The sequence below is a fragment of the Trichogramma pretiosum genome, unplaced genomic scaffold, assembly GCF_000599845.2.
Source record: "Trichogramma pretiosum strain Unisexual culture from Peru unplaced genomic scaffold, Tpre_2.0 scaffold4, whole genome shotgun sequence".
In the NCBI taxonomy this organism is placed as follows: domain Eukaryota; kingdom Metazoa; phylum Arthropoda; class Insecta; order Hymenoptera; family Trichogrammatidae; genus Trichogramma; species Trichogramma pretiosum.
Window position 1 is genome coordinate 1,119,778 of NW_019641688.1, and position 20,950 is coordinate 1,140,727.

Here is a 20,950-nt window from a genome sequence, read left to right on the forward strand (position 1 = left end):
AAATGAACATAAAGCACCATACCGTATGTAATGATCGATTCAGCGAATGTTAAAGTCCCCGCTAATTGCGCTATTGTAACTAAGACTCTGAACCGTTTCATTTTAACGCCGAGTCGCGAAAATGTGTATCCTGCGCTCTCGCGGTGTATCGTGAAAAAATCGATACGTATAATATAGAAATTAGCAGACGTCGCAGCAGCACTTGCGACGAAATCTCGTCCCGGAGTGCCGTTCTTACGTGAGAAACCATTGGCCTATTATTGCCAGTCATAGGAAGAAAGAAAGAAAAACATGCAAATAAAACAAAAAATGTTTCGAATTTCAATTGGCGCAATTAGTACGATTGAACGACGTCTAATGGCACGCGTTGGATTTTGTGCTGGGAGATTTTTCTGGGGGAAGCTTCTTCGAGAATTTTTGGACTATATAAGCCGGGTTTTGAAATCATCGAATCATTCTCACTCAGGTAGTGCCTTCAGTGACTTTACCAAGGAACACATACAGTTCTCTTTTTCGCCACTATGAAAATGTTCATCGCAGTAAGTAGAAAAAAACGCACTTGTTGTATTTTACGAAGTTTATTTTTTCGAACCTAATCTCATTGTCAACAACTTGTTTTTTGCAGTCGATTCTCTTCTCTGCTCTGGCACTGAACGTGGCTCAGGGCAGCATCTTGCCAGCCGCCTACTACCACCCAGGCCACTACCATCCGGGTCACTACCATCCAGGTCACTATCATCCGGGCCACTATCACTTGGGCCTGATACAGCCCAGCACCTGGATCCAACACGTCCAGCTCGACCATTACGATCCACACCCCCAGTACTCGTTCAATTACGGAGTGGCCGACGAGACGACCGGCGACTTCAAGCAGCAGCACGAGACCCGCGACGGTGACCGCGTCGTCGGCAGCTACAGCCTCGTCGAGCCCGACGGCAGCAGACGCATCGTCGACTACACGGCCGACGACGTGCACGGCTTCAACGCAGTCGTCCGCAAGGAACCCGCCTTCGACAAGAAGATCGTCGCCGTAGTGGCCAATCACCAGCTCAACTCGCCGCTCGGCATCGCCGCCCTACCGGTTCAACAGCCGATTCTCGTGAGCAGCGGGGTTCAACAGCAACAACACCAGAAGCAGGACTAGACTCGCATCCCTTCGTTGTTTCATAGCCTTCATAGTTTAGTATATTATTACTGTGCATGTTCTCATTTCACAATTCATTTCATTTCATAATTCATAAATCATGTCATTTCATAAAATGAATTTTGTTCAATCGACTGACGACGTTAGTGTAAAATTTCATAAATATAATAAACATTAGTTATATACAAAAATTCTTACATTACTTTTAATTTTTTCCAATTCTTTACAAGTAAACGAATAGATCGCAAAACGTGTTCGTCGTGATTTAATAGCGCAGTTATTGCTGAAACTCCTCAGAGGCTCATTCGAGTCATTAAAACAGTCAAAAAACGCGATATTAATAATCGACTTGATATCGCAAAATTATGGTGCGGTGCACGGACGAGTCAATGGGCCATGCCCGAAACGAAGCGCCTCGAACGCGAAAGGACAATCCTTTGACGCTTGTATCAAACGGAAATCTTCATGGCGTCGACTCACGCGATCCAAGGTCTGCGTTTTAATTTCGACCGCGGGGTCGGTTTCACTATTAGGGCTGTGCGAGTATCCGATTTTTCAAGTTTTACTCGACTCGAACTCGGCGAGTCGAGTTCGAGTCGAGTTCGAGTCGAGTCGGGAAAATTCGAGTACTCGAGTTTTTTCGAATACTCGATTTTTTTTCGAATACTCGAGTTTTTCCGGGTACTCGAATTTTTTCGAGTAATCGATTTTTTTCGAGTACTCGCAATGTATTTAAATTTTAAGTAAATAAATGGTGAATCAACAGTCTCTAGACCCCTCTCGTTGTTTTTATATGCTTATAAGTGTGATATTCGCAGTGGCTAGAATTGGAAGAAGAAAATAATTTAATAGTACCACACCTCATCACACTTATAAGCATGTACACACAAAGAGAGGGGTCTAGAGACTGTTAATTCATCATTTGTTTACTTAAAACTTAAATATATTGTGAGTATTCGAAAAAACTCGAATACCCGAAAAACTCGAGTACTCGACAAAAACGCGAGTACTCAAAAAATCGAGTACTCGACTCGAACTCGAGGAAAAAACTCGAACTCGACGAGTCGAGTTTTTTCGAGTACTCGCACAGCCCTATTCACTATTAACTTTTTTTTCATTTCACACTGTGTATCATTTCGTTCGGTCGGGTTATATCGGAAGAGATACGATCAACTGACAGCGTATGAACAACATTCGTTATTGTATTAACTATTTCAGATAGCTACTGAGTATATCTTAAATATTGGGTAATAATTTTGCACATTCAAAAAATTTATAAAAGTTATAAAAGTTCTTACATTCGACTAAAAAAACATTGAATTTATCCAAACAAGAATAAAAATTAGTATACGTGAAATTTGAGAGACATCAGGTGATCGATCGACGAGACAGAATAATATGCCTGTACTTTTTAACGTCTACTTACACTTTGTCGGTTACACAGAAATTTAGGTTATCCGCAATAAGTAGTTTTACCACATGCACAAAGCTAAATTATGATTATTTTTAGCAGGTAGTGATAGGTTTAACTTTAAAACGTTAATTGTATACAGGTAATAAATACAAAACGTTAATTTTATAAAGGTATATATAAAAAAAATGTTTAAGGTTACCAACGATCGAAAATGTACATTTACCGATTTGGTGGACGTACTTGATTTGCCGTGCGAACGCCCAATTGTTATTATTCCCCGACATGCACTTCCAATAGAATCGATTACTTGAAATGAACAATTGCTATCGAAAAATAATATAAGTTCGAAAAACAAAAACTGGCGATTCTTATATCAACAACTGAATGCGGCCGACCGCGGATAAACTTAGCGCGCGACCGGGTACCGCTAGCGGGAGCCACCGCAGCGACAATTTCGGAGTCGCTTCAGCTTGCTCCAAGATTCTCGTCGTTGTAGCGTGCACGAGGAAGAGGCCGTTCGAATCAACATGCCGGCGCGCTGCACGCATTACGGAGCACGCACGAATCGCTTTGCCCCACACGCACACATGTAAACACGCAGCATGCGTAAATATGTGTATGGAAGAGGTCGAAGAGCGACATATGCGCTATTGTTTCGAAAAAATTTTATCTCATCGCTGCATCATAGAAAGTTTTACAACTGCGAGGCTGCAACGCCGGGCGCTAAGTCTATCGCTAGATTTCACGATAGACAGCTCGAAATTTTATTTCGAGGCGAGAATATGCTAGCGGCGGATATGGTGTGAAATGTGCGCCACGATGTGTGCGAGCGAGACAGCCTCACTCGCCGCCACCGCCATGCGTGTGCAGAGAGTCGTGCGCGCGCACCCGTGCGTATCTTCCGTCTCGCTCACGCCAACGAAGTTCGGCGATATGCAAGCCGCGCGCACAACTGCGAACTGGCCCGCATGCCGGCACGGAGCGACACGAGGCGCAGCTAAAACGTGGATTCCTCAATGTTACGCGCGCGCCCATACATGCCCGCATTAATACGCACGCACACACATATATACCTAGGCAAGGAACCTTTCGGCCGGCGAACGGGGCGTTCGAGATTTTTCGTATGCTCATGCTGCTGTGGCTGCTGCTGCCGTCTCGCGTACACATACACAGACACACAGTTATACATCCGCTCGCACACACACATACGTAAAAACATTGCTTCTCGCTGCCGTCGTCGTCGTCGCGCGCGTGGTGGCATGGACGATTAGAGCGAAGCGCCATATTGAGATACAGGCAAGTTCGACTCGGGTCGCTCTCGCGAACTTCTCTCAACTCTAAACACAAATAGTTGATAGTCGCTCGGTAAGCTTCGGTTCTCGGTGTCTGTCGTCGTTTACATACAACACGCAACACACCGTGTGCGAACTAAAATACACAATTAGACTACAACAACGCAGTATACTTACAGTGTCGCGTGGATTACAATACACGCATTTCGCGTTCGATTCGCCGCCGCGACCGAGAAGACGAAGAAGAAGGAAAAAAACAGGCAGCCAACTAGAGCTCTGTGTGGACTGTCGTTCGTCGAACGTCGGTTACGTGTGTCCCTGCAGCCGTTGTTCTGTCTTTTGCACATACGCGGATTTGCGTACATTATAATAAACATTTGAAGACAAGCTCGCGATTGAGCAAGTGCATCGCAACTCGCGCCCACCCCGCCTGTGTGTGTGTGAGTGTCGAACATTTTGTGCAAAAACTACATAGACATTTTCGGTTGGTGACACAAATCATTATCGCTCGGAATATCATCTTTCGATCATTGACAGGTATATTACGGTACAGTTCTACAGCAACAGCAATACGAGGAGAAACCCAAGAAGCTAAAGAAGTCCAAAGATTCTCTCGATTACGACTTGAGAATTTCGGTGCTTTCTACTTCAGTGTATTCATCACGATTGGCATCGTGCTTGCTAACCGGCAAACGCTCCTCGAACACGTCGCAAGGTAGGGTTAAGTATTCTTTTTCATTTGATCATCGCTTTCAACTCTGTGTATGTGCATGTCGTCTTGGCGAACGCGTGCGGTAATTTTCCGCCCAAGAGACTCTCTAATCTTTCGCGAGGCATTTTTCGACGTTTTCGGCGTGAATTTCGTAACCGACATTTTTATATTGCCGGGTTCCACATATATCACATGTCCGTAACGTGTGCTGCGGCCCCTCATGCTGCTCGCTGCGATCGGGGCGTCGTGTGTACATGTGTGCATGTGTGTGTCTGCGAGCAGCGAACATTTTGCAAGATACTATACAGTGAATGTGTGTGAGTGAGTAACTAAAAAGTTCACGATTCTATAATACGCACAATCACATGCGTGTTGCGGGTCTCATTCATTATAACTTCATTATGCATTTCATCGTCTCGCTTTGAACATTTGCTTTCGTTATCAATCACGTGCATTCCCGATTAAATCGCGTAATGGGGAAAAACGCCGATCCGTGGCGTCCATCGTATTTTGACTAGTCAAATCTCAACAAATGCACGGGAGGTGGCGGCTGGCCCTCATGTCAAGCGCGAGGTTTACGGGAACTATACATATAACGCCGTATACGCACACATACGCAAGTTCGCAACGGCCTTTCCCATCGTCGATGAAACGATTTGGTATCGCGGAAATTTCAATTAAATGCTCCAAACCCAGTGTCAGGCCGAATCGTTTGAATCATTATTTACTTATGTTTTCAAAAAACATGCCTTCGCGCGTAACACTACCGATGATTGTGTTCCACATCTTATGAGAAACTTCCATCTTTCTGCTATATCTACGAACATAATGGGGCAGATGTTTTTTTCACTCTCGGCCCCGAGAGAGCCTTCTTTTTGACGCGTACACGAGAAAGAGAGCAAACGAATTTCATCGTAAACACTTCTCCGAAAAACGAGTCTGTGTGTTTGTTAGTGTGCTCACACGCTCGTGCATGTGTGTGTGTATGTGTTGGTATACGTATGATTTTGACACGCCATTCCAAAACCTCCATCGTTGGGCTTATACGCCGTATTATAAAAAAGAAAAAATCAAGATCCCAAACCGTAGAATTTGACAGAGCGGGGGCAGAGGCGGCCTTACGTAAAAATTTAAAGAACGAGCGCCGAAGCCACACGCCGATGTTATGTCGTATTACACACTTTTCTCTCTCTGGCTAATTTGCCCAAGTGCTGCTTTGGATATCGCGCACTAGTGTGCAGAGATTATTTTTGGTGACACTGCGCTAAAGTGTGCGAAAATAGCTGCTACTGCTGCTGCCGAGCGCGTGTGTGTCCATGGCTTGTTATACCTACAGCCCTATGGCGTTGCGCGGCTATTCTCGCCTCGCACACTAGCATGATTTATAATGTTGTAGCGCTTGAAACTCGTTTTTCCTCCATTTTCCACGCAAGTCAATGGCTAAAAGCAAATAAAAAATATCTCTCATCGAGCCGAAATTTTTAATTATTCTCACATATTTTTTTCCCGATTCGAAAGGTCAGGAGCGCTAGAGAAAGATTACACATTGTCGATCGGAGCGCGAAAAATGCGTTCGAGTGCTGCCGCGTGTGCCGTAATGCACGATACATTCGGCCGATAAAGTTTATAAATGTGCGCGCGCTTCCCACTGATTACATCGATATCGTCATCGTAAATACACATTTTTCATATTGTGTCTCTCATGCACTGCTGATTACTTACTAAGACCTTTGAGCGCTTCGGCTATCGGAATCAATTGGTGGAAAAACGACCGAGTTTTTATAATGGTCTACCAAATAGTTTGAGTCCTGCGTGTTTGGCGTGAGAAAAGCAGCAGTTAGTGAAATTCGAGTATCTCTACATCCGCATGCTGCAATGTCTTCCTCTTTTTTTCCTCGCTCTTCGGCATGTGTACGCATTTAAAAGTTTCCATTGTCAATATTTCTCTCTGCTAAGATAGAGCTGGCGTACAGCTGGTCTAGGAAAGAAGCGGAGACAGAAAAAAACCGGGCCCTTTAAAATAGACAGCCCCCCTTGCAATCGACGGTCGCGAAGGGTGAAAATGTGACGCTTCATTACTTGTTATTCATAATTATGCTGGAATTAGAAGAGGGTATAGGAATTTCCAATTTTCCCCCTTGTTTTGACGAAAGACACACTCTTGCATGTGTATTGGTTGATTATTGCTCGCGTTTCAAAATGTCTTGAGGTTTTTTGACGTAATTTTTCTGAAAAGCTTGATTTATTTATATGTTTTAAGCACAATTAATAAAATTTATTGTTTTCACTTCGCACAGTAGTTGTATAAAAATTTCATCGACTCATCGAACGGAAAACAGATTTGGAGCTCGAATTGATAAGCTAATAATGTATGCCGCTCATATGTTGATACGTAATATGACATTATCAGTAACTAGAAACAAAGTATTAAAAAAAACTTCATATTACGCTTCGATTGGTATTATAAATGTATTTTTGTAGTGCTTGTGGCATGAAATAAATTCCACAAAATATTTCTAAAAATTACACGACTTTGTAAACTAATTTCAAGTACAAGTCAGAGTAATTTTTTTGTATCTTCTAAATGATTTTAATGACTATCAACAAGTCATAATTCAGGCTGTATACCCTTAAAGTGTTTGTAAATTAAAAATAGAGGTCAGCTTACAATACGTTAATAACACTGCACAAATTTTCTCTTCGTACGTCCATAAGTAAGGAGAAAGATCTTTGATTTATCAACATTGTAAATATACGCGCATAAACAAAACAAAAAGCCCGCGAAAATGCTCGATTTTTTGCTGCTTTTATATTGTCACGTAAATATCGTTTTGGTGACCACTGATAAGGTGCGACATATTTTCCTGACAGCATGTGTGTGTACATAATACTTTTTCTATTGTTCGGAGTGAACGTAAACACACATCTATGTCATAAATGCCGTATATACTTCTGATTCTTTTTCATGGCAAAGCGAAATTCAAGTAACTGAGTGTGATTGCGAAATTATGAACGTCGGTGTAATTGAAGCTGGCTGTGTGCAGCGCGCGTGATTTTAGAAATTTTTGATAAAGTGCCACTTGTGTGACAGAAACTCTGCGCATTAAATGTTGACAATCGTTCCATTCAAAAAGATAATTGAATTGTCACTTCGGTGTAATCATTACGAGCATTATTATAGGCGCAAAATGGTAGTTATGTTACAAATAGATCGATACAACATCAATCTGTTAAATGTATCGTTCAACGAAATAAACAGTAAATGAAAGTCGATCTTTTTTCTATTTATACAAAAATAACTTCACCGTATCTTAACTTATCGTTATGATATCGATATACCATTGCCACTTCGTATTTTTTGACAGTTAAACTCTTCACGAGATGTTCTTTCGATCGTTCCCCTCTGTATATACTGTACAGGCTGTGAATGCTCATCTATCCTCTGACTTTCACTCGTTTTTTAAACTCATCCATGTACCAGTATACGATAAAAATATCCCCTTCCACAGACCGGGAAACGTACTACTTTGTGTAACGGTCACGCCTTCATAATGAAAATTCATTAATTTAAAAAACGCCAATGAGTAGCACATCACTTTATCGAATGAATTTTGTGTTTGATCACGAGAGGTGAGCGTGAATACGTTGGGTATACTGTTTTTTCCCGCTTGCTGTGTTTTAAACCCCGCTTCAATACGCTTTTGTCTAAAAATTTTCGGATGATGAATGGCAGTTATCTATTAACTATGTAATGTTTTGACATTGTATAACTTTGTTTTCGTACCGGAAACGTGGATTTGCCTAAAACGAGATAATTTACTCGCTGTGAGTTCCGTCCGATAACATCATCTCGAAATCGAGAAAAAAAATAATAATAATAATGAAGGCCTCATGGCGGCCCCAGAAGTTCCGAAATTTGAAATTTATCTCTCAATAAGCACGAGCGGACACACCGCTGATATACTCGTTTTACTCGTACATAAGGACACGATGCACTCTCGCTCCCTCCATTCAGGCTTGCGGCGATCGCACGATACTATACACCTGCAGCAGTGAATCTGCGCCATCGGCATCTCCCCGACACGCTAACGCTGCTGCTGCTGTACAATGCATGCGCGTGTAGCGGCGTGGCGCGCATATGGATACAGTGACGAGTTTTGCTCACACACACTGTAATATTTTTTCCGTACGTTTCGTAAAGAACGCAAGAGGAAAAGTGCCAACAATGCATTCGAACGACAATAATAGTAATAATTTCCTTTTGCGGTGACAAGTCGCGCGCGCGCAAATCGCTCGATGCGCGCGTAAAACTAATAATGGAAAAAAATGTCGCGAATGCATAATATCCCGCATGTTTGCGATGAAAATAAAAAATTTTCCATAGCAATGATATTGGGCAAAGAAAAAGGTGTCATGTCGAATTGAATAAAATAATAAAACAGACATCTAAGTCACGTGTCAGGACTTGGACAAATTTTTTCTGTTTTTGTTTTTGTTTCTCTTTTTAAACGCCACCAATTTTACGGCTTAATAACGAGGAAAAAAGTTGCTAAGTAATCGCCCAGTAACTATAATTGGTCCTCTTACACCGTGACAATTTACAGGCTGTACCGAGTACTCGGTGAGTCGTGCTAATTATTGCCCCGAGTGCTATTGGGGAATAGTTATATTTACACTGTATATAGATGTACAAAATACCGATTCTCCAATGTACATATACCACTTATATTTTAGTTGAGTAATCCAATACATGTGCTCATACCTTCCTAAAACACTAGGGCGATGACATAAGTATTCTAACGTAATAGAAAAACAAACTCGCGCGTCATGTTCAAATCGGAGCAGGTACCTTAAAAAAGTAAAGGTTTCATGGTGCGCGTAATAGTTATTCCAGTATTATAAATGCACCGGGTGAACCCCTCATTCTCTTTTCTCTCTCTTTCTTCTTCTTTCTCTTTCTTGCCCTTCTCCGTGTTGTGAAGGAATCTTTCCCGAGACATACCGATAAACCTGCCGGTCGCGTCATTCCTCCGCGAGTTTGTTTATCTTTTTTTGTAAAAATAAGAATAAAAAGCCCGCCGTGTATTACAGTCACGATATGCAGGTATTCATGTCGCGTTGGGCTCGACGTATAATATGAGAGGCGATGGTCGCTGCTGCGCTGCCTTCCATCCAACGCTTCGCGCCTGCGCGAGACTAGCTCCATTCCTATACTTAATACTCCCACTTTTCACATACACGCACCAACACTACCGCGAATCTTCCAAGACCAGCGAAGAGTAGTCCGTGCTTAGCGGAATATCATACAGGCAGACACACGAGTGCGCATCTCTGAGTTCTGGCGCTTCGCGCATACACGTGCCGCCTTGTACAGCACAGCGTTGTAGTAATACCGGTAAAAGCCGCACATATTTCGTCTCCTGTGACGATTTAGATTTTTCCAGTCGGCTCCGCAGTTTGGTACATTGATCCGTACAGTTCGCGTCTATCGCCATTGTGACTCGGGTACTTTCACACCGAAGAGTGTTGAAGTATATTTTAATCAACGGACTTGATCAGCACACCAGTTACCTTGTTGACGTCGAACAGCAGTTAACACGGCTGTGCTTGTCACTTCATTCATCTTGACAACAGTATTTTAATTCCATTTTATACAACTCGACAATAGACATGGCTTCGGTAAGTTGCATTCTTCCCTCTGTTAAAAGTATCATTCGTAATTTTGCATCTCACCGGCGAGATATTCGTTACCATATGTGCCGCGCGAATTCGCGAATTGTCGCGCGGTTTGCAGATATACGCTGGTATATACGTTGGCGGTCGCGGCGACTCACAGCACATGGCAATAGCGAATACGTACGATTTTTTTACTGTCTCTCGCTAGAGCACGAGCGACTTGCGCAGAAGCTCGCTCACAGAAAAATCCAGAACTACGCGATCGCGCGACATAGTTTTAATCCCGCACATAATGATTATGTTAAAAAAATCCGTATTGTAGAGGTGCTGGGTGTCTGTCGCCTGAATATATTCGAGAGATCTTGGTATAGTCATTGCGCTGGACGCTGCTTCTACTTACACATCTCTCTTTCTCTCTTGCGCGCGCTGGCGCGCGCTCTTTCTCTCTCTCTTTCAGTGTTTCCGTAGATGAATTTTTGTCTCACAGCAAGGAGGAATTATTTTGGATTCATTTAATTTTTACGCTGCACACCACACCATGGTAACGTGTCATCTACTTGTTTACGTTAGCAAAAATATTATTCTTATTGATTACTGCTGTTGATTTTTTTTCGCAATGGTACAGTTTTTACCGACTCTCGAAAGTGTATGGAAATTACTTTTTTTTTTTGAAATTCGAATGGGCCATCCGATACGCGTCCATGTTTGAGAGTTCGTAAGTGTGTGTGGCCTCCCAAATTTACGCGGTATATGCGTGATCTTGAATGCGCAATGTGTATCATAAAATTACAAAATTAATTCTGCTCGTTGACGTTACGCCACACTCCACCTGTATCAATAAAAAATATACTCGCGTTTTTTTAACGTTTTTGACGCTTCACGACTCTAAGTAATTTAACGAGTAATAAACTCGAAATTTTTATTTCTAGCAAGTGTGTAGAATCGAGTACGTGTTCTGGAATGCATTCGACTCGACTATTTTTAGATGGGCACGAATTTTTTTTCGTTAGATTCTGAGAGAAATTTCGAGGATGTCTCCTACATGAAACTTTCATAAAAGAGACGAAAGTCTTGGTGTTCCTTTTTTTTTTATACCCGATTAATCTCTATTTACTTTTCTTATCTCGAAATTAGATAAAATGTAGCGGACGGTTCTCTTCGAAGATACGACCAACAGCGGCTGGAACCATTGAAAATTAACCTCAGATCAGACTCCCACGTGTTGCGCGCGCGCCAATAAAAAATACTCTCGTTCGAAGAGAGTTATAAGTTCACACGTGCGACTCTCTTTGATGATAGGCATCATTTGCATATGAGCTTCTTTTTTCCCTCGCTCATCTACGAAGCGGGCGTGCGCATTGATACATGTTTTTTTTTCTTCTCTTCTCTCGTCTATCGTTATACGTTAAACGGTTTCGATCTGTGGCAAGACTTAGTGCCACTGTATCAAGCGATAAAAGTGTAATTGAAAATTTAATTAATAATCGCTGGAAATGAAAATTTATGCAATAATATATCATGAAAATGGGATCTAATGTATTAACGGTTTTTTTGTTTTTGCACTTTTCCAGACTAGGAATTCCGTTCTTGTTGCTGCTTTTGACAACCGTGGCAAACGATCATGCTTGTCCAAGAAGCTCAACTTCTAAGGTGGAGTTTGCCAGCGTTCGCCCTGATCGTCGGACTATATTGGTTCAAGCGTCGTCGAATCGACCGAGCTGATCCAGGCGGTACTATCAGCACCAGCGAGTGCCAAGAAGAACAGGACTCGACCAAACGTGAAAGTACTCCGATTACCTCGACGCCCTCGGCTCCTTGCAGTGCTCAAAAATCCTCTGACTCCGGTATACACACCGACGACTCTTTCGATTCCCCAAAGAACTCACTTGACGCAATCGAGCAGATGTAAGTTTGTTCAAATTATTTAATGATTTACCTATTACTTTTACCGATAGCTTCCTGAAAATATGTCATGTACTTGTATTTTTCAATGTAAAACTTTTTTCCGAACAGACTTCCTCTGCGCAAAGTGAGCTCATCCATGGACATACCAAATCGCAAATCCTCAGCCTCTCAGTGCGCTTCGATCTTGTCTCACGCATCAATGGAACTCAACAATTCGTATTGGAACGAGGATGACACTCCGGTAGAAGAGAGCATCTACGGCAGCAGACCGAGTGAGAATAATGGCTTCGATTTGTTGGCAAAGTGTCAATTGCCCAACGGATTGAACAATTCAACAGGCTCGGTCATCAAAGAAGAAGAGGTCATCAGTGACAGCGATTCTGTCAAAATCATCGTTCCGGTTGGCAAGCCTGAAATACACGAGTTTCAGGATTCAGCAGATAAAACTGAATCGCAGGCCCTAAACAAGCCTGAAGAAGCTGAAAAATCGGATAAAGTTGAGCCAAGTATTGAAAAACAAACAGCTGAAGACAGTGAAAAAACAGAAGCTGCCGAAGCGACTGAAAAAGCTGAGGAGACTGAGGAAGTCAAAGTTGTCGAAGTGAATGAAAACACCGAAGAAACTAAAGAAGCCGATGCTGCTGAAATCGAGGAAATTCAAAGAGCAGAAGATGCATCACAAAACGAAAATGGTGCTGCTAAGACCCCGATTATAATTGTCACAACGGAGCGCGATTCGGCCAATCATAGTCCAGTTTCAGGGGCTCTTGATGGTAGCAGCGACGCCAACGATGATATTGAAAGCGAAGGTAGCAATGACAGCGGCAGAGGGGGTAGCATTAAAGAAAATAAGAAAAGTCTGGAAAAAAGAGTCTTCATTTTCCAAGTACCTCTGGAATTAGTTGGACGACTCATTGGTCGCGGTGGCGTATTCCTTAAAGAAGTTCGCAGAGAATGCAATGTCAGTATGGTGATCAGACAAACAAACAATGACACTGAATACAGAATGTGCAGTTTATGTGGAACACCTCAACAAATCGAAAATGCACTCCTTAAAATCAGAAAATACTTCCCATTAGATCATTATCCTAATTTCACGATGGAGCAGTGCCTTCCCATCGACCCGAAAAAACCCGAAAACTGCTTGCCGTGTATGTTATTGCCACAAATGACTGAATTGAGCCTTGTCGAAGGTATTACTAACGATGTCGTTGTGTGCCACATCGTTGCACCTAATCATCTGTTTCTTCAAATGCCAACACATCCAACGTTCCCAGCTCTGCGATCCCTCGATCAGCAAATTAACAAAGTCTACAATACTAGCGAAGCACCAGCAGCGCCAAAAGAACTTGAACGTAAGTATCTGCGTAATACTAAGTTTTTAAACTTATTTTAGATATTAAATATTATTTTACGTGATGTCTACATTGTAGAAAGTAGTGGACTTAATGAGTATTGCAAGACAACTATATAACTGATAAAATTTAGAAAAGAAATCATGTAACATCATTTTTGCAAATCACATTACTGACCAATTGATTAATTATGTTTCAGCTAACATGGTCTTAGTTGCTAAAGTTAACGGTAGATGGGTCAGAGTGATAGTAGTTGAAGTAAATCCAGATAATTCATGTCGTGCTCGTATTGTTGATTTTGGCGGATTTGCATACTTCCAAAATGATGAATTGAAGGCAATGCGTTCCGATTTTGCCGCGTTGCCTTGTCAGGCAATTGAAGTTTTTCTAGCCAACGTCGTCCCCAAAAATGGTGAATGGAAACAGGAAGCATACGATATCGTTTCGACAATTACTTCCAACAGTATAGGCTATGCACACATTGCAGCTTACATGCAACACTACACTCTGGTCAATTTATATTACGACTTCAATAGACAAGTGGTAAGTTGAAAATAAGTAATTTATGCGAATGATTTCTCGATAAATAATTTTAATGATGATTTTCTAATGAAAGTAGTGGACTGAGAAAACTTGATTGACAAATTTTCTATCTGATATTCTGAATTTCATTATTATTAAAAATTTAATCTTTTACATTTTTTACTAATCATTTTTTTCTCTTGATTCACAGGTCATTTCGTTAGGTGATGAATTAGTCGCTCGAGGACTTGCAGACACAACTCCCTCATATGTTAGCGCATGAAAAATGTAACAGTATCGAAAGAATTCTTTTACAATAAAGAAACGAATACATAAACGACGATTGAACAGGGTTGAAGAGTTGAATTTGAGGTAAAGCATTATTGAAATTTGTCCGAATAATCATCATTAGTCATTTATATATACGATATACGATATCTTTAGTAACAGAATATTTTTGATGCTCTTTAAATGAATTGATCCGAATTTGAAGTTGATTTTTGATGCCCCTAATACAACATATACCTTTTATTAATACAGTTGTACTGTATTTGGTTTATGATCAAACTTCACTCATTTATTAAAAAAAGCATTAATACGAATGTATTATATGCCAGATATTGTCTATATTTTTATATAAATTTTCGAAAGTGCACAGAGAATAACATAAATGAAATTATTAAAAAATCTTGAACAATATAATCGGATGGGATTCGCACTAAATCAATAGCATATTGATAAATCAATCATATTTAAAACGTATAAATTAAATGATTAATTTATCTATTCACATTAATGCATTGATTTATTCCACTTTTCGGAAGGTGAAAAGTAAACTGTTTATATGCTAAAGGTATCGTGACGAATTGAATTAATAACATGGATTTATAAAGAATGATGTATAAGTATGATTTTAGCCTATGCTCTTTATGATCATAAAATATAATTGATAATAATGATTTCTTTGTTGACAATTTTTTCAAATCAAATGAAAGATTCAACTACGAGTTGATGTTATCACTTGAATCACTACATTTGTATTTAAAAAAATAACAACAAAAAGAGTGGTTCGAATAATTTCTACTGAAAAATGAAGTTTCTATATATCATATATAAACAATCTTATTGACAAATTGCGATATTTGGGAATTGATTTCAATAGTACCTCATCAATCAGTGTAAATAGTGTATCATTATACTTTCGACATTATTATTTGTGTTTCTACACTAATTATTTATTATGTTAAATTCGAGTACCAGATATGTGCGTTCATTTCATAACGAAGTAAAATTCAAGTCAAAAAAGTTACGAAATGATTACTACATCAAGCAGTATATAAAAATGTGTTTCTTAAAATCTTGAGTTTTATAATTATGAATTAATTTCATTTTAGCAACGTAATTTTGTATTATACTTATAAATTTTTCATCGGTCGATGAAAAAACGGAAAAATTTATGATTATAAAGTAAAAAATTGAGCTTTGAAAAACATTGTTGTACTTGTATCTGTAAAAAAAGGTTACTCATTTTTGCATTTCAAATACAAATTTGTCTTTTTTTATGTATACAAATACAAATATGAATTATGGCTGATAATATGCTCTATTGATTAGGGATTACAATAACATACAATTTATAGTTGTATCGTTATAGTACACATTGATGGTTTCTGCAATTAGAGTGTAACTAGATTTTTCTAGATACACTCTACACTTGGTTTTTACATTACTAGCTATTGGAAAAGTAAATATTTTCTCAATTTTTATATTATTTATTATAAATAAAAAATTTATAAAAAAATGTATTTTAAGAATTAGCAATGAATTGTAAAATCAAACTATTATAAAACAGAATTTCCGAAACGTTATTTTGTATATTGATAATAAATATTAAAACTAGTTACCTTGTATTTTTTTGTTCAAAATTTTTATTCAGCTGATGTAATTCATTTTCAAAGCTTTCGTAATATTGACTGATAAATGTATATTATACATCTAAATGAACGTTAGTAAAACCTAATTTATTATTACGAGATAAAGTTAACATAAAATCTCATTGTTTGTCAAAGTTTTTGTTCTAAAAATTCGAAATAATGAATTTTTTTACTTTTGTTGATGCTGTATATTATTTAACAAAGCTTATCGAAAACAAGGTAAAAAAAATTGTAAAAAAAAAAATAAAAAGAGAGAATTAAACGATGTTAGAGACGAATTTTCGAAGGGATGACTCGAGCAATAGCGAGATTTAATTACCATACCAATGGTTGCGAATTGATGAAAAAAAATTCTGGTTGTGCAGAAAAGATTATTTTTGTAGTTTTACACAGTTATGAAAGTGCACTCATTTTTGTACTGCGATTTATGATATGCAGATGATTTTGTTCTCCGATGAAAATCGAGTCAGAATGTTGATGATAAAGGAACAGAATGAAAACACTTTTAACCATATATATTTTCTTATGACTTATAAAAAAAAAAGAAACTGAGCAAAGTTTTGCGCTTGTACGATTTTAGAATATTACAAATACATGGTGCAGTTGTATCTTATCGTTTAAAAGATGACTTGACACATATTTAATGAAATTCATTTGAATGACAGTTTGAATTTTACAAACGTTTCGCATGTAAATAATCGATCACGAGCGATCGTATCGACGACAACCATTTTTTTTCAGCTTGCTGGATGGGCTCTAGCTAAATATAATAAAAAAAATTTTTTTCGTTCATTGTTATGCTGTTTTACAAAAGGAAAAAAAAATACCTTCAAAAATATTTTCAGTTTTGTATATAAATATTTATATAAAAATCTGTATGTAGAGAACTATATTTCCTGTAACCTTCCGAAGTTTCATTAAATTTACATCTTTTTACTCAACAATATGAATCGAATTATTTTCCCATACAATTTATAAATCAAACAAATGTGTGCACGTCTCATGAGAACGCGCGCATGGCGTCGCAAAAGCGCGTCTTTCGAAACCTGGCGCGCCGAGCCGTTGCAGCTCGTCCGTGGCGAGGCGAAAATACACAAAAAAAGTGTAGCACAATGATAGACGAAAAAAAGATTTGTTTTAAACATACATCCGACAAGTTAAGCGCAAATTATACAACAATGTCTTATCGCTGCTCTCGAGGTATGTAGCTCACTTACAAGCACGCAAACTCGCGTGTAATAAAATCGATAGATAAGCTCTCTCGTTCTATGTAAGAGCGTGAAAGAAAAATCGAAGCGGAGCAGTGCGGTGATGGCAGCAATGCGCGATCATCATCGTTTAAAGTGTACATACGTCTGGCCAACGATGCATTGTTTTTTCACGTAAATTAAAATATTATTATGCGCTCCGATTGCCACCGCCACCGCCGTCATCGTCGTCGTCTTTAAACGTTTTTCACTTTCTCTCGTTCTCTCTCGCCGCCGCAGCAGCTGCGAGCTTGCAACGTCGACTGCAATCTATATCTCATTTTCAATTCACATTTCGCGCACATACGTATACGCGCAATAATCTCTTTGTGTTGCAGTGCCAGTAGTGCTCGTGTGTCTTTTCTCTCTCGTTTTAAAAGACACTCAATATATACCCTGCGCGAGATAAGCTCTGCAGCAGCACGACGATGTGCCGCCGCTGCGGACGCGGAAGATCTCGGGCCGTTCCGTCGTCGCGTGCAGCCAGTTGCAGTAGCCGTTTTTCCTCGCTCGTATAATTGATCATTCGGAGCTCGAGGCGTGAATCGTTCAAAATTTTCGAAAGCATCGTTTTTATCGCTGCAAAAGGCGCGAGAGAGAGAGCATAATTATGTCCTCGCGTCACGATTGAATGCGAGCATCGCGGTCATCGCGCGCTTGGAATTTCGTCGAAAAAGTGAAATCTTTTATCGTGACCACTCAGGTGTGTGCCGTATATGTGTCCGTGTATGTGTGCGGCTCGCTTATAATAGCCGATTACGCGACACGATATACATAATAATTAATATATAGATATATAGTTATCGTGCATTCTAAAAGACCAACGATTATGTTGCTGTGCAAATTGTCGTTGCGCAAACTCGCGCGCCGGCTATTGTGGCCCAATACTGGCGCGAGCGCAACAACCACCACCACCAGCAACAGCATCACTGCCGGAGGAGGCAGCAACAAGTCTTTGGCAAGTCCTTCCTGCGATCATCATCATCGGCATCATGGTTTGACATCGTCGTCGTCGTCGTCGCTGTCCGCGTCGTCTGCCGTTTCGTCGTCGTTGGTTACAGTTGTACATCAACGCGGCGGCGGCATCGTCAGCAGCATCATGCAGCGTTTCAATAATCATCAGAGGTGCAACGACAGCGGCAGCAGCCGCCGCAGCAGTCGTTCCTCGTCCGCCGCCTCCGCATCGCCGGATCTCTTACCGGTCGTCTTGCTCAGCGCGCTCGCAATACCGTTATCAATGCTCTTCTGGACTATCAATGTCGCTTACAACTTCGTCTCGCCCAACAGCGCCGAGCGAGAACAAAAAGACGGTGAGTTACAATATATTTACAAGCGGATACAATGCAAAGTTGCGATCGTTGTTGCTGCACTCTTGCCCTTTCATCGATCGAGTTCATCCCATTCGCTATTACTGACATAACCTAACGCCCCGCGTTTGTTTTTCTGACACTTCGATCAGCATTTTTTAAACCACTTTCAAACGTCTGCAGTGGAAAGTAATTTCATGCCGATGAATCAATACGTCTAAGTAATCGATATCATTAACGAGTTAATTAATTTATGACAGATTATGCCGTTATATCGCCCTGGAGATGGCTAGCAGCTGTACTAATTCCAATTCTCTGTGCTCTTTGGGGCTTGAAGAGAAAAAGCATCGATTTGAAAGGATCAATTCTAGGTAGATTTTTAATTTTTATAATAATATTATTAATGCTATCAAAGTTCATTTAATGATTTTTGGGATCATTTTCAAACAGGTTTTTTTATGGGATTCATCTTGACCCTGACTAGTTTTTCACATTTGGCCTGTCTGATGGCATTCTTTTTCACTTCATCTAAGGTTTCAAAGTTTCGATTGGAAAGGAAGAAAACTATTGAAGAACTCAAAAATGGAGGTCAAAGAAATTGGATTCAAGTATTATGCAATGGAGGCATGGCAGCACAGCTGGCAATTTTATACTTACTAGATGTTGGGTGTGGTGAACGACCAATTGACTTTGTTAAAGATTACAGAAGTTCATGGCTCTCGATTGGAATAATGGGTAAATCACATGCTTTTTTTTTCTACTCAATCAATTATTGGTTCCATACATATTAAATTATTGGTCTATTGACAGGATCAATGGCTTGTTGTAATGGCGATACATGGGCATCAGAAATTGGCACAGTTGTTGGAAAATCAGATCCTTTTTTAATTACAAGCAGAAAAAGAGTTCCTAGAGGTAAAATTTACCATTTATAAAATTTATCATATTCTGTGAGCTGAAGTAACATATATTCTGGTTCTAGGAACTAATGGTGGTATATCTTGGCTCGGACTTTTAGTTTCTGCGTTAGGTGGTCTAGTTGTAGGACTATTTCACTATGTAACTGTAAGATATACTGTAGATACTGCTGTTTTAGAAAGAGCTGCTCCTCAATGGCCTATCATAATAATGGGTATGGCTGGAGGATTAATAGGAAGTATTATAGATTCAATATTAGGAGCAACATTGCAATACTCAGGTAAATTATATATTATTTATATATAATGAATTTTAAATCATTCAAAACTAAAAAAATAAAAATAATAAAACTAATAATAAATTGTTGGTTACAGGTATCAATGAAAAAGGTATAGTTGTAGAAAGACCTGGTAAAGGTGTAAAACATATAAGTGGCAGACAAATTTTGGATAACCATAGTGTAAATCTTTTATCAAGCATAATCATTGCCTTAACTTTACCTAGGATAGCTAATTTAGTGTGGCCTTAATATGATATTAGACTTGAATTTATCTATGGGTAAATCAAATTAACTTAATAGCATTTATTATATTATCAGATATATAGTGAAATATCAAATTATTTTGAACTATTTATAGGAGATTGAAAATACTCTTGCATTGGAGTCTAATGTAATAACTTTTTCATAAATACTTTTTTTACTTGTATGTTATATAATACACAAATGTGGTGAAAGAAAAATATGCCTGAAATTGTAAATGAAAGTTTAAATTTTCAAAGTATGCATAGTTAGTATATGTCTAGTGCACATTTAGCTGCACATTTAATTTGTATAGATGACTTTTATACTATATTTTGTATATATTATGAACCTATTTTTGTAATAAAACTCTGATAATCATATTATGAAACTGAATAGTTGATAAGTTCTATAAAAAAGTCAGGTCTAGATGTGATAAAATGGTAATATTCAACTGAAACGTTCTACAATCGGATAAATTATGTTTGAATATCAAGGCTGAAAGTAAATGAATTTATAAAATTATTAAGTACCAAAAATTAGCAAGAAATATGAATTTTCACTTGCGAAAAAATATTTGTTATGTAATATATATTTTATACTCCAACTATAACAATACACCAAAATTAGGACATTCAATCACACGTTTGAATTTGTGAACAAAATAATACTTTGTCAAGTTGAAGTTTTACAAAAACTCATTCAAATAAAATACTAATTAGATTACTAAAAAAAATTGCGTTTCATTTTGGATTCATTTAAAAATTAAGAATTTAAGTACTTCGTGTTAATGGAAACAAATACATTTGATAAAATTTTTTATTAACATGTTCTTTACATATTTATTACCTATACTGTTTGTTATTATTTTTGTATACAAAGACTGTTAAATTATTTACAGAATTCGTGTCAACTGTGTACAGTACAGGAGTATGTTTGGGATCATAAATATTTTTCTCTCAAGTTTTACATGTAGTATCGATTTTGAGAAATTTACAACCTTA

At 38.9% G+C, this 20,950-nt stretch overlaps 3 protein-coding genes across 4 annotated transcripts; all 3 read left to right on the forward strand.

Annotated features, from left to right (window-relative positions):
- The first annotated feature begins 521 nt into the window (after positions 1-521).
- On the forward strand, positions 522-1,144 carry LOC106655996 (larval cuticle protein A3A-like). The gene is made up of 2 exons (XM_014376606.1): positions 522-539; positions 626-1,144. The coding sequence occupies exons 1-2, from the start codon at positions 522-524 to the stop codon at positions 1,142-1,144; spliced, it is 537 nt and encodes a 178-aa protein (XP_014232092.1).
- A 2,698-nt stretch (positions 1,145-3,842) lies between these two features.
- On the forward strand, positions 3,843-14,312 carry LOC106656061 (A-kinase anchor protein 1, mitochondrial). 2 transcript variants are annotated; one of them, XM_014376702.2, is made up of 5 exons: positions 3,843-4,565; positions 11,810-12,143; positions 12,252-13,498; positions 13,698-14,041; positions 14,232-14,312. In XM_014376702.2, exons 2-5 carry the CDS (start codon positions 11,860-11,862, stop codon positions 14,301-14,303), a joined length of 1,947 nt encoding a protein of 648 aa, XP_014232188.1. In that variant the 5' UTR covers positions 3,843-4,565; positions 11,810-11,859; the 3' UTR covers positions 14,304-14,312. The 2 variants fall into 2 exon arrangements, with proteins under 2 accessions (XP_014232188.1, XP_014232189.1); XM_014376703.2 differs by lacking the exon at positions 3,843-4,565 and adding an exon at positions 9,875-10,241.
- Positions 14,313-17,833: 3,521 nt separating this feature from the next.
- LOC106656117 (transmembrane protein 19) lies at positions 17,834-20,641 on the forward strand. The gene is made up of 6 exons (XM_014376797.2): positions 17,834-18,511; positions 18,769-18,879; positions 18,959-19,243; positions 19,319-19,423; positions 19,491-19,706; positions 19,801-20,641. The coding sequence occupies exons 1-6, from the start codon at positions 18,031-18,033 to the stop codon at positions 19,953-19,955; spliced, it is 1,353 nt and encodes a 450-aa protein (XP_014232283.1). The 5' UTR covers positions 17,834-18,030; the 3' UTR covers positions 19,956-20,641.
- Positions 20,642-20,950: the final 309 nt, after the last annotated feature.

What these genes read in the sequence shown, in the direction of transcription:
- LOC106656061 (XM_014376702.2), top strand. Translation starts at nt 11,860, where the DNA reads ATGCTTGTCCAAGAAGCTCAACTTCTAAGGTGGAGTTTGCCAGCGTTC. An exon ending in AGCGCCAAAAGAACTTGAAC is followed by an intron (nt 13,499 to 13,697) that starts GTAAGTATCTGC and finishes ATTATGTTTCAG; the next exon opens with CTAACATGGTCTTAGTTGCT. An exon ending in ACGACTTCAATAGACAAGTG is followed by an intron (nt 14,042 to 14,231) that starts GTAAGTTGAAAA and finishes CTTGATTCACAG; the next exon opens with GTCATTTCGTTAGGTGATGA.
- LOC106656117 (XM_014376797.2), top strand. Translation starts at nt 18,031, where the DNA reads ATGTTGCTGTGCAAATTGTCGTTGCGCAAACTCGCGCGCCGGCTATTG. An exon ending in CAGAAAAAGAGTTCCTAGAG is followed by an intron (nt 19,424 to 19,490) that starts GTAAAATTTACC and finishes TTCTGGTTCTAG; the next exon opens with GAACTAATGGTGGTATATCT. An exon ending in AGCAACATTGCAATACTCAG is followed by an intron (nt 19,707 to 19,800) that starts GTAAATTATATA and finishes TGTTGGTTACAG; the next exon opens with GTATCAATGAAAAAGGTATA.